The sequence below is a fragment of the Mastomys coucha genome, unplaced genomic scaffold (assembly GCF_008632895.1).
Source record: "Mastomys coucha isolate ucsf_1 unplaced genomic scaffold, UCSF_Mcou_1 pScaffold23, whole genome shotgun sequence".
Lineage (NCBI taxonomy): Eukaryota > Metazoa > Chordata > Mammalia > Rodentia > Muridae > Mastomys > Mastomys coucha.
The window spans coordinates 44,923,445-44,936,202 of record NW_022196906.1 but is presented as its reverse complement, the minus strand read 5'-3'; the positions used below and the strand labels follow the sequence as shown (position 1 = coordinate 44,936,202).

Here is a 12,758-nt window from a genome sequence, read left to right as displayed (position 1 = left end):
AAAAAAAAAAAAAAAAAAAAAAGCAGGCTGAGTAAGCCATGGGGAAGAAACTAATAAGCAGCATCCCTCTGTGTCTTCTGCTTCAGGTCCTGCATTCAGGATCATGCTCTGTCTCTTCTCAGTGGACTATGTCCTGGATACAATAGCCAAATAAACTCTTTCCTCCCCAAGTTACTTTTGGTCATGTTCTGTCACAGCAATAGAAATAGCTAAGCATGATGGTCAGCTGCTTCAGGAAACCTGAACTTGTAGTCAAAAGTGCTCACCCGTGTTGACATTGAGCCACGCCACAGGGCTTTCTTGCTCATTGTCCAGCCTCCAAGCATTGTTTGCTAACTGTCCCTAGATGAAAAGTCAGATCAGTGAAAAATCAAACCATTGTTTTATATCTGGAAAGATTTAATTCAGACACAACTCTTCTTCTAGTTTAAATAAGGAAAGTTTATAAGGTAACGATTTAAGACTATAAACTCACAGGGACTGCTGGGTGGTTTGAATAACTCAGTAAAGGAGTTCAATGTGACTTCTACACTAAGGAAAGATAAAGAGCCTGCTTGTATTGCTTACACTGCAGGAGTGGGAAGTACATTTTGCTAGAGGCTGCACATGTAAGGGTGCTTAGCACATGTGAGCTTTAAAACATTTTAAGAGCCTTAGCAAGCTATCTTATTAGGCAGCTAAGGAGTCTAGAATGAGACTCTTACAGCCATTCTTTCCTGTAAGAGAACTATTAAATACAAAGGAGAAACTTACCTGGGACTGGACCAAGAATAGAATGACAGCTACTGGCTAGATTTCAGATTCCTGTTTTCAGTGTCATGAGGACATTGGTGTGGTCTGGGAAGAAAGTATGTGCCCTGCGTGTATCAGTACCTTACCAACACGAAGGCTCTGGCCAAAGATGCTTGTGGAATCAACTCCTGCCAGCACACAAGGTTGAGTCAACCTACTCTCTCTCCAAAGAAAGAGCCTTGCAGTGACTGCCGTAAGAGGAAAGCATCCTTTGCTTGCCACAGGGCAGTCCTACACCACTTCTCATATCCATGCACTGCCCTGCTTCAGTGGGAGTAATAGCTCTACCTAGTGTGTTCCAATTGAAAGTACCACAGAAGAGCTGATTCCTTTGCTGGCTGCTCCTGAGCAGCTATTCATAGGAGAACACGGATTGATTTCCACAGGGGAATAGTTAAAGTAATGAGGTAAATAATTGCCTGCTCTTTGGGGCTTTTACCAGCCAGAACTTGAAACCACAACTCCCCTTTGTGTGCTGTTTTGCTGGCCATTAGGTGGTTTGCTTGGCAACTGTGTGGGAAGGCAGTGTGTTCATTCAGGACCTGTGCCGAGCTCCCTATGGGACAAGTACTGTAGATGCTGTGTGAACTACTAAAGGATGAGGATTCTATGCATTGGGGCTTACTAACTTCTGCTGGAATGTTAAGCTGTGAGTCATTTGTTATCCTATAATAGAAGGTTTTAGCTGTTTGCCATGTGAATTTTTTTTCAACTATTTTTGTGGTATCTGCTGTCTACAGCAAGTCCTCCTTTCCATTCCTCGGGCATATTAGAACCAGTTTTAAAATATACCAAATAGGTCACTACTTGTTATGAACATAAAAGTATATTCAGAACCAATATGTTTCGTGGTTGAAAATTAGAATATCAGTGACTGTTCTCTCTTATCTATGAGACATTTGCTTTAGAAGGAAAAAAAAAGCTCATCTTTCTCTTGTTTCCCTTATTTAAAAAATAATAATAACTGATAAGCCTCAAACATTCCTATTATTCCTAGTTACATTCCTATTCATTTGTAAAGCACTAAACATGTGTTTATTGTAACAGTGATAATGCAGGATAACCTGGGTGGCACTGCCAGTTTGGATCTGAGTGCTGTAGTTAACTGGCCTTCATTTCTAATGTATGTGCTGTCTGTCATTGGAAGTGAATACATACACTTCAATATTTTACTTGACTTCTCATTGGCTTTAAGTCATGGCCAATAGGCTTCTGCTATGGGTGCTTCTCAGCAGAGCAGCGGCTGAGTTTTCCTTTCACATTGACAGGTGAATGGCTGCCTGCTTGACCCTGTGCCCCCTGTCCTGGTGAGGAAGGGATGCCAGTCACTGCCCAGCAGTATGATGGAGACCTCCATCGATGAAGGGTTGGAGACAGAAGGAGAGGCCGAGGAAGACCCCAGTCAGGCCTTTGAAGCTTTCCAGGCCACACGCAGTGGGCAGCGACGGCACACTCTGTCAGAAGTGACTAACCAATTGGTTGTGATGCCTGGGGCAGGTATGATATTAGAGAAGCACCAGGTTAGACCTTAGAGCATCGTTTCATACTTAGGGCATCAAGAAATAGTGGCCATGTTCATTCCATACGGGGGCAGATGCCATGGACTATGTGGATTAGGTCTACTCCGCTGCTACAGAGATTTAAAAAAAAAAAAAAAAAAAAAAGGTGTCTTTGGGTTGATTCCCCAACTCCAGGATTCTTTGGCTACAGTGTGCTTCATAAAGGAGTATAGCTCTTTTCAAGGGCCAAGATCTTACAGCTATAACCTCTATAGGATTATTTTGATAGTTGAATTAGCCAGTAAAAGCATTCTGAAAAGATGAGGGATTGTCTGTGGTCCTGGAGATTGAACTCATGCACTTAGGATCCCTAACCCTGAAAAGAACTTTTCTTTTAGATGAGTTCTGCTTTCCAGACTGAGGAGTACTCCAGTCCTCTTGCCTACCTTCCTGAAAGATTAGGGCTGTCAAGATTAGAGACTGCCATTTTGTTTGTGTGTTTGAAGAAGATGCTATTTGATGGGGTAATATTTTCTTTTTCAGGGAAAATTTTCTCCATGAGTGATAACCCCTCCCTTGACAGTGTGGACTCTGAGTATGATATGGGGTCTGCCCAGAGGGACCTGAACTTTCTGGAAGACAGCCCTTCCCTGAAGGACATCATGTTAGCCAATCAGCCATCACCCCGAATGACATCTCCTTTCGTAAGCCTCAGACCTGCCAACCCAGCCATGCAGGCTCTGAGCTCACAGAAGCGTGAGGCCCACAACCGGTCCCCTGTGAGCTTCCGAGAAGGCCGCAGAGCATCAGATACTTCCCTTACACAAGGCAAGGTCTTTCTTCTGTGGCTTCAAAAACTCCAGAGATATGGAAGAAAGCTTTTGCCATGCTGGTGTTAATGGATGATAACTAAAAGGCCTGTTCTGCTTAAACTGTTTGATGTTTCCTTTGCAGGAATTGTAGCATTTAGACAACATCTTCAGAATCTTGCTAGAACCAAAGGAATTCTAGAGTTGAACAAAGTACAGTTGCTGTATGAACAGATAGGATCAGACGCAGACCCTGCCTTATCATCAACTGCTCCTCAGCTCCAAGACCTTTCGAGCAGTTGTCCTCAGGTGAGTGCACAGGCCTTTCCAAACACATTTCTTCTACAGATGTATGGTTTTCAGTTATCTCCCTCCTAGTTGTAACTAACTGGCTTTCTGGGGAAGCCCACAGTATCAGAGGTTTTCTTGCTGCTGCTACTAACGTCTTAAACCCAGCCATGCTGCCCTCAGATGCTCAGCACCAGATGGAGGCTTACAGGCTCAATCTAGTTTGGGTTCCCAAAGCAGGCAGATTATATATGGATGACTCTCTCCATCTCCCTTGACTGCATACACACAGACACGGTGATGAATACCACTCAAATGAGAAGCTTCTTGCCACTACTTTAGATGTGAATCACTATTAAATAAGAGGATTAATCACATTAAAAATATAATAAATGTTGCTAGTTCTTGAGCCAGTGTTGAGTGCATCCCATAGTGTTCTGGGCCCATGAGTAGGTAAGCTCCTTCTAGCACACCAGCAGGAGCTTTTGTTCTCATTCTAATACTGATGAGGTAACAGTGGAGTGCAGATGATGCTGTAGAGTCTCTGAAAAGCAACCTTCAACCTGCTAGTTAGGGAAAGCTTCTGAGTGTTAGGTCATGTGGAGTCTGGACTCCACTCAGTCATTTGCAAAGGTGTTTAAACTATGGATTGAAACTTTCTCACAGAGAAATTGAAATGTCCACTCCCTTGATCCTTAGGAGGAAATCTCTCAGCAGCAGGAAAGTGTCTCCGGGCTCTCTGCCAGCATGCACCCTCAGCTTTCGCCACAGCAAAGCTTGGAAACTCAGTACCTACAGCACCGACTCCAGGTGGGGTTCTTAGCTTTCTTAGTCTGGCTCCTTTGTCATGGAAGCCTGTTTTGCATTAGGTAAGGTAGCTGTTTGATTCCTTATAGGATAAATTTAATCCTACATTAGTGGCTTCTAGAAACATATGAATCTTAGCCATATTTCCTATGTTAGCAGTAAGAAAGGCTAATTCCACCACATGCTGGGAAAGAGAGACCTGGCTTACTTCTAACTTTATATTTGTGAATAATAAGATGAGATCTGTAATCTACAAAATTTTACCAAGGCTGTCTACTCTGGTATATAAAGATCCAAAAAAAAAATGATATAGGTCCATTCAGAATGAATCACTTAACAGGCACTGGGCCTTCCTGTCTGCTTTTCTCATTGTTCTCCATGAGTGTCCCAGTCCTAGGAGAATTTTGTAAGTGGAAAACAAGTAGGCAAGAACTAGATGCCCAGGCCTGCATACCCGATGCTCTTCCAGGGTTCTAGTGAGCGAGTGTCTGTGCTTTCACTCGGGATTCTGGAGGCCATATGTGGATTCTATCAGACAGGCATCCAAAGGGCGATGCCATCACCTCACCCGCATCCTAGGTGATAGCATATGGTTAGGCTCTTACTGCTTTTCTGACCTTCCAGAAGCCCAGTCTTCTGCCGAAGGCCCAGAGTCCTTGTCCAGTGTATTGTAAAGAACCTCCTCGGAGCCTGGAGCAGCAGCTGCAGGAGCATAGGTAAGGATGTCTTTGGCAGTAAAGTCAGTTGTTTCCATGGCAGCCTGGAGAATGCTTCTTCTAGTACCATGCACTGGGACATGGTCATTGTCTGTTCAGGCATGATGTTAATGAGGCTGTTGAGAAGCCTAGAGTAGAAGCCGACCAGATGACAGCAGCCCCTCTGCACTCTGCCATTTCCTTGTATTTCTCTGGGATATGCTCAGCCCTAAGCTTTCAGAAGCAGTGGCTTAAAGCAGTGATGAGGCTTTCTCCTTGGTGCTGTTTATGTCCGCTGCTCCCAGCAATAGACGCTGCTCAGCCAACGTGAAACCACCCCTGCCAAGATGGCCCCTCTTTCTGAGCAGTTCATAGTAATTAGGAAAGAAATGTAGTGGTGCTCACTTACATCACAGGGGTCATTCAGATAGGAGCAAAACCTAGAGTGGTGAATTCTTACTCTGATTTTTCCCCTTGCATGGAAAAGAGAGAAGTAGTAGGTGGGGATGTCAGATGTGATGGTGCATGTCTGAAACCCCTTAGTCTCCTGTGACTAAGACAGGGGGAATACAAATTTAGGCCAGCCTGGACTATATGTAAAATTCTCAAAAATTAAAAAAAAAAAAAAAAGGGAAAGTGGAGTTAATGCTTGGTATTGAATTTACATTGAAATTACACTCACTTGAGATATCATCTTTTGGTGTTGCCAATTTAGGCTCCAACAGAAGCGACTCTTCCTCCAGAAGCAGTCTCAGCTGCAAGCATATTTTAATCAGATGCAGATAGCAGAGAGCTCCTACCCTGGACCAAGTCAGCAACTGGCTCTTCCCCACCAGGAGACTCCACCAGCATCCCAGCAGCCCCCATCATTTAGCCTGACCCCAGCCTTGAGGCCTGTCCTCGAGCCCTCTTCTGAGCAGATGCAATTTAGCTCTTTCCTCAGCCAATATCCAGAGATGCAGTTGCAGCCCCTTCCCTCTACACCCAGCCCCCGGGCTCCACCTCCCTTACCCTCCCAATTGCAGCCACAGCAGCAGCCACCACCCCCACCTCCACCCCCACCCCCTCCACCACAGCAGCCTGGAGCTGCTCCAGCCTCCTTACAGTTCTCCTATCAGACTTGTGAGCTGCCAAGCACCACTTCTCTACCAAACTATCCCGCTTCCTGTCACTATCCTGTGGATGGAGCCCAGCAGAGCAGCCTCACAGGGGCAGACTGTCCCAGGAGCTCAGGACTTCAGGAGACCGCAACTAGCTATGACCCACTGGCCCTCTCTGAGCTCCCTGGACTCTTTGATTGTGAAATGGTAGAAGCTGTGGATCCACAACACAATGGGTATGTCCTGGTGAATTAATCTCAGTCAGGAAGTGAGGTGGCTCTAGTGAAGGCAGACTGTGGATTTCCAGTTTTATTCCATCCATTTAAATTTAAAGCTTTTTTCCCCCTTTTCCCTAATGGGGAAAAATCAAGTTTCCCAGCTGGAATCAGGGTTTGACTAGAGTAGATGTTCCTCCTGGCTCTGTCCCACCACAGAATTTTCTGTGGTAAGGGCTAGAATGTAGTTGGAAGCTGGAGTGCATGCCCTTAGTAGAGTGGAACAAGCTCTCAAAGGAGGAACCAACAAATGTTTGTATAAGGTGACAGCATAGACCTAGGTTTTACACCAAAGGTTCATTTACCTTGGTAAAAGCAAAGGAAGCATGTGTGTTGTATATAGCACATAGTGGGAGGGAAAGGCAATACATTTCCCCAAAACCAAGCCAGGCAACAGCAAAGTACTTCAAGGCATATCACGATGTTGATGCAGGGTGTTCTCGAGACCATCACAAAGCAGTAGAGCCTAAGCTGTTTCCAGGACACTAAGCAGCTGGTACTGATCCAGAAACCCTGTCTGGGAACATGCAATAATGCCTTCTCAAAAATGCCCCTGGATGAGTGTTAGGATGCTCAGGGTTCCAGAGCTCTCACCTGTAGAAACAACAGGAGCCTCATCCCAGTGGAGGGTTAGAAACCAGTGAGCATCAGGAACTCGGGCCCTGAGCTGGGAAGCCAGGCTCCTCCTGCACAGCCTCCAGGAAGACCTCCTGTGTGCTCTGCTATAGTGATTCCTTTGGTGGTACCTGACTCCCCCCCCAACCCCCACTTATGGGCGCTTATGAAGCTTTGCCACTGAGCAGTTTCATATAAGGTTTAGACTTTTTAAAAGATGCACAACAAAGGAACTTTTATATGCCCCATGAAGTGGCAGTGTGTGCCTTCCTCCAATTCATCACACTCTTTTCTATAGGAATCAAGCTTCCCAGTCATATCCTTGCTAAATCCAAAGGCTCTTGAGTCTGTTTTCCACCATGTGGGATCAGAATTCTCAATTTCCTTAAAGTTTTGATTTGTATGAAATGTTCAGGTATTATAGCAATATTCAAAGAACCTCAGATGTGTTAGCCATTTATAAAAAAAGCTTAACCCTTTTATTGACTCTGAAAAATAGATGCTATACCTAGTCAACCAGATATCTAGAAGTAACTAGTAATCTGTCATTTGCACAGTGACATCCAGGTGTTACAAACTCAGTATTATTTATAAAAATTATAATTTCTATTCTTTAGAGTGGCTTGTCCAATCAGCAGATGAATGCACTAAGCACAAAGCGTCCTCCTTAAAGCACAAGAAGAGAGCTACTCCACAGATGCTGCCTCTAGAAACACCTATAAGTTGCCTTTCCTCTCTGTAGTAAGTGTCCAGGCAGGCAAGGGAAGACTAGGCGTGGGAAGTCTCCGGAGAGCCATCCTGGCCCGCAGCCCAGCCCAGCCCAGCCCTGCCAGTGTTGGTGACTCAAGCAGTCCTTGAGGCTGGCCAGAGACTGTAGTTGTTGGGCTCCCCACTGGTGCCAGGCTGCTTTGGAAATGTGTTCTGCTTGGAATTGGGCTGTGGGTTACAGCAGGAGTAGATAGCAGGAGCGACTGTCATTTTTGTGATTTAATAACTGAAAATCCAATAAGGATAACTTGTGTTTCTTTTATTAATTCTGTCCCTCCTCATGCTTAAAGATTGATGATTTCATTGGAGAGATCATTTCATTAAGATCTCTGATATGTTTAAAGCTTTGCAAAATAAGCCAAGTTAAAAAGCGGGGCTTGATTTGTTTAGACTGAAGGAGAATGTTTTCCCAGCATAACTGCAGAAGTGCTGTAATATTGACGAAATGAAAATGCCTTCCAGATTGAAAATGGGGGCTGCTCATTTCATGACTGCAGGAACAGACCGCAGCAGATTGGCATAAACCCCTGCCCCCCAACAGGGCTGTGAGCTGCTTAGCCCAGGAGACTTAGCAGCCATAGCAGGACAGTTAGGCAACAGATGAGGGGCTGCGGAGAGGCTGTCAGAAGGCTAAAGGCTGCAGAGAGAAGCTGGGAACGCTCATCAGTGGCCAAGCCTGTTAGGCACTGACACACAGAGAGGTGAGGACAGTCGCCTTGTGAAGACCAAGAACCGTCCTGCTGGAACCTGTCGTAAGCTCCCATTTTCTCCTTCCTCACTTTCAAGTAGACATCCCTAGCTCCACAGCTACCATTATTTCCTGAGATGGAAGCTGGTGAGAACAATGGGCTCTCCACTCATCTGATTACTTCTGTGTCTGCCCCCAACTAGTGACCCATAGAAGCCTCCAAGTCGTTTCTCCTCACAATTACTAAAGCAACACTAAGAAGGCTTAGGTCCACTCTTGTGGAGAGGCAGCTTTGTAATACTGACGTGTTTGCCTGTCGGTTCACATCAGCAGTGTGTACACTACTGTATAGTAGCCCTTAGCTTTGTTATCTTGTAACTAGCCTCTCCAAAGAGACTGGTGAGTCAAACATGAGGTAAAATTTTCATTCGGCAAAAAGTGCAATATGTGTGGTACTCTTTTATTTTTTTGTTTATGGTCTTTTGTTATCCAGGGATATTACTCCCTGCTTTGGGGGAAATGCATTACTTCTGCAATTTCCAGTTGGGCAAGTGTGTCTCTAGAATTTACATGCAACTGACATGCTGCTCCCTGTAAGGCAAATAGAGGGTGTTAATGCAACAGGAAAACAATAAATGGATATGGGGTCCCACTCCTCTATTCCCAGGAGCTGCAAAAGTAGCACCAGCCCTCATCCTGCCCTGGCATGGCTGCCTCAACTGCCACCTTGGGAATAAAGATGGGGTGAGGGCAGTTCTTTATGTCTATAACCCTCTAAATCTACCCAGTGGGAGATAATAAGAACCCAGGAGAAGCCTTTGAGAGTGATGTGAGGTATAAGAGCTGGTCTAAACAAAGCCCTTCCTGTTGCTTTGCGTCCTAGGAAAGCAGAAGCCAGAAATTTCTAGCTCAGAAATCAAAGTTTAAACCGGGTCCTGGTGTCAGGGAGGGAGGACTTCAGCCTCTGCCTCTCCTGCTCCCTCCTAACTTTTATAATTGAGTTACTGCATTGTTACCAGGCTCCATCCTGTACACTCCCCCCTTGTAACGTGCACCCTGTGGAGTAGCACCCTCTGCCCTGCCCCAGAGCTCTGTTAAACAGAGTACTCAGCAAGGATTCATTACAGACCTCTCTACCTGTACCCCAGGAGCCATTATACCTAAGGCAGGGGTCTAGGACTGGGGAGAGACGAGGTGATGAACCAGAAACTGAAGGAGCAAACAGTAGCAGCTTCTAGGCCAGCTGATCAAGGGCCCCAGGGGTGCCAGCAGCTCAGGACATGGGACCTAGTGGGCTCTCCTTCCTCTGCAGGTTCTCCAGCCTCTAATCAAGCCTGCCTATTAAATATATCAGGATCAGAATTCCTCTGGTCTGGATTACACTCATACCAACAGTGAGTTAAGTTCCCTGTTGGTTTACAGAAAATTCATAGTCCAGGCAACTTTTTCACATTCCTCCTCCTTTAGAGACAGTATGTAGTGTCACTTGATGGTAGTGATCGCAGTGGGCGTTGCAGAGTCCCTGTTCCGGGGCTGACCTTTGCTGTGTTTGTGCCCCTAAGCTGGGCTGCCTCTACTGCCTCCTCGGAAGCCACCCGAGCCGCTCGGTCTCTCTGTGCCTAGACATCAAAGGTAGAAACTGGAGAACAGGTAGTAAGTTGGAGTCATTGCCCAGGCAGGGATCTTTATCACTTTGTTGCTTCTGGAAACTTTTTATAGAACTTACCTTCACAATGATTTGTGGGAGACAAGAGCAGAGTCAACCTGTTTCAACAGTGGACAAAAAACACTTCACGTGTGCGTGCACACACATACACACACACAGGTCTTCCCTGGCTTGAGGGCTCAGAGAAGTGAGAGATTCCATGGCTTTTTTCACCTTTTTATTGGCATGTGAAATGAGATATTGACTCTTAAAAAGGCTCTCTAGGCTCTGAAGTCTCCCATCTCCGAACACCTTCTTACTGATTTGTTGAGCCATTTTCACCCAGTTATAACAGCCTAGCTGATTCTGGAATACCCAGCATTCCTAGTTGCACCACATATCATATGTCCACATTCTATATGAGCAGATTTGAGCATTGAGTGATAAGACAGCTTAACCAAGGATGGGTCTTACAAGTCCTGGTTACTCAGCTTGCCCGTCCATGTTCACAGCAATGTACCAAGCACTTTTGAGTGCTTGCTTAGATCCCTCAGATCAATTCTGTGAAATTAGCTAGAGATTCTGTCCATATTTCTGAGGAAAGCAAAGCTCTTAAGGATACATGGTTTAGCTGACGTCACAGAGCTCAGAAGTGGAGGTAACAGGGACAAGCAGCTTCCTTGCCTAGCTTTTGGCTTGTGTTGGAGTCCCGCCCCCACAGCTGCAGCCTCCACTTGATAGCTGCTTGGCTCTAAGTGCCCTTAAGTGATAACTGCAGCTATCTGGGCGATTGCACTGCACAGGGAGACACAGACACCATAGACTGACTGTTTTGATGTTCAATAAATTGTAAAAGCTTGGGCTTACATCAAAGATGTTTGCTTATTTAAAGTTATGCAATCCAGTACTTTTCTCTATAAGTATATATTGGAAGGACACACCCCTCCTTGATTGCCAACAGGCCAAAAGGGCCCACTACTTAGTCAACTTGAGAGAAGATGGATGCCCAGAGAATTATGAACTCAACCTTTATCCTAAAGGAAAGGCACTAGAACATCTTATTTCTTCTCTTTTTTTTTCTTTTCTTTTCTTTGAGACAGGGTTTCTTTGTGTAGCCCTGGCTGTCCTGGAACTCACTCTGTAGAGCAGACTGGCCTCGTACTCAGAAATCAGCCTGCCTCTGCCTCCCAAGTGCTGGAATTAAAGGATTGTGTCACTATGCCCATTGAATTTCTTACCAGTAAGTCCTGTCAAGTAGGAAGGCTTCTTTGACACTTTGAGAATTATAAAATGGTAATGTCCTTTGATGGTAGAGTGCTAGAATTTTTCAGAACCAAAATGGGTAAGGGTAGCCTTAAAAATAGAAATACAAACAACATCCTGGTGGATGGCGTAGGGTTGCATCGCCAAGTGAAGATAACCGATGCCCACCCTAACTGGCAGGGTTGCTCAGTCACAGAAATGCAAGTGCTGACGCATCCTCAGTCCTCATGGCGCAAAAAAAAGGAGAAAGCAGCAGGAAGGGGGGCAGGCCGAAAGGGGGCTGGCCTGCCTCTGGGGGGCTGCAGTTGAAGAAGAGTGGTAGAGACTATTTGCACTTTCTAGAAAGGCAAGGCCATTTGCTTACTGCAGAAAGAACAGCTTGCTGGATTCAGCTTGCTCTGTGAGTTGCTTTCCATAAACTTAATCTGACTGTAGTCATTTTTTTCTTTCATGCTTTTTAATTACTAAGAAAAATTTGGTGACTTTGATAGCTTTGGTATTTTGTGTGCAAATCATATTAGCTCCAATGTGAAAAATCAAAAGTGTCACCTGTCACTCAGTGTTAGAAAATTGCCTAAAATAACAGTTTAATAAATGATCTTTGTACCAAATGGTAATGTAAATGGGGTCATTTTCTGCAAGGAAAATGTACTGTTTTTATGTTTCCAGCTCTCCTGAATTAAAATAAAAACACCTTGTTTTTCTAAAAGCCTGGTGATATGAATATGAGACTCATGAGATTATAGGCAGGACTCCACCTCATTGAGCAGTGTGGGTAGAGTTTTCAAACTGTGGAAGGTGGCTGTGTTCTCTGAGCTCTGGTACTCATTTCAAGCAACAGAAAAGACAGTGGATAATATGTTCTCATTGACGTCAGCAGGGTAAATAATACCTCGCCCTAAATTGCCTGAGTACACGTTAGCCGCTACAGATGGCAGATGGGAACACTGCTAAGCACAGCCCTCAGCCAGTCAGGGCCTCACTGAGCCTGGTGAATGCTAAAGGAAGAGGGACAAAGACAAGCACACCGCACTCTACTTCAGCTCCCCCAGAACAGGCAATACAGGAAGGCCAGCAAAGAGCACTGTTATTAGTGTCACCTTGTCACCTCTGGGGTCTGTGAATGGGACATGAGCGATCCACACACACACCAAGAACGTCTCACAAAGATATACATTCTTTTGCCCTTGGGATTCTGGAGAATCCCTTTGCCAAACTAGACTTGTAGGGCGGGATTAAATCCTGCTTTCTGGCAGTGAGTGCAGATGAGATTTGGTTTCCATTACTCAGGCCATTCCCCTGGGCCAATATTATATAGAAGGGAACTGCAGCAGCTCTCAAACTGAGGCAAGCCCAGTGGCTGTGAGGGTGTATGTCGGACTGGGAGCACAGAATCCTCCCTGTGCATGTGCACAGCTCTGCCTGCCTTCAAACAGCTCTTCTTCCCCTCGGAAGAGAATTTAGTTCCCCTCTTCTTCCCTTTGGAAGAGAAATTAGAGAACTCCCCTCCCCCC

The 12,758-nt window shown here is 45.3% G+C and overlaps 2 protein-coding genes across 7 annotated transcripts in view; one reads left to right on the top strand and one right to left on the bottom strand.

The window, feature by feature from the left end:
• Positions 1–8,780, top strand: part of Sik2 (salt inducible kinase 2) — a 112,637-nt gene extending 103,857 nt beyond the window's left edge. For 2 of the 4 annotated variants that reach the window (XM_031345113.1, XM_031345115.1), the window contains exons 10-16: positions 2,061–2,289; positions 2,835–3,119; positions 3,246–3,409; positions 4,088–4,198; positions 4,820–4,911; positions 5,606–6,226; positions 7,498–8,780. In XM_031345113.1, coding sequence (XP_031200973.1) covers positions 2,061–2,289; positions 2,835–3,119; positions 3,246–3,409; positions 4,088–4,198; positions 4,820–4,911; positions 5,606–6,226; positions 7,498–7,522 — 1,527 coding nt within the window. In that variant the 3' untranslated portion in view covers positions 7,523–8,780. The remainder of the gene's footprint in view (positions 1–2,060; positions 2,290–2,834; positions 3,120–3,245; positions 3,410–4,087; positions 4,199–4,819; positions 4,912–5,605; positions 6,227–7,497) is intronic. The other 2 variants (XR_004111763.1, XR_004111762.1) reach the window with 2 other exon arrangements.
• Ppp2r1b (protein phosphatase 2 scaffold subunit Abeta) overlaps positions 7,892–12,758 on the bottom strand; it is a 34,173-nt gene continuing 29,306 nt past the window's right edge. The window contains exons 16-17 of one of the 3 annotated variants that reach the window (XM_031345117.1): positions 9,792–9,955; positions 7,892–8,927 (exon numbers count right to left, since the gene is read on the bottom strand). In XM_031345117.1, the coding sequence (XP_031200977.1) occupies positions 9,800–9,955 (156 nt within the window). In that variant the 3' untranslated portion in view covers positions 7,892–8,927; positions 9,792–9,799. Of the gene's footprint in view, positions 8,928–9,791; positions 9,976–12,758 lie in introns of all 3 variants that reach the window. The other 2 variants (XM_031345116.1, XM_031345118.1) reach the window with 2 other exon arrangements.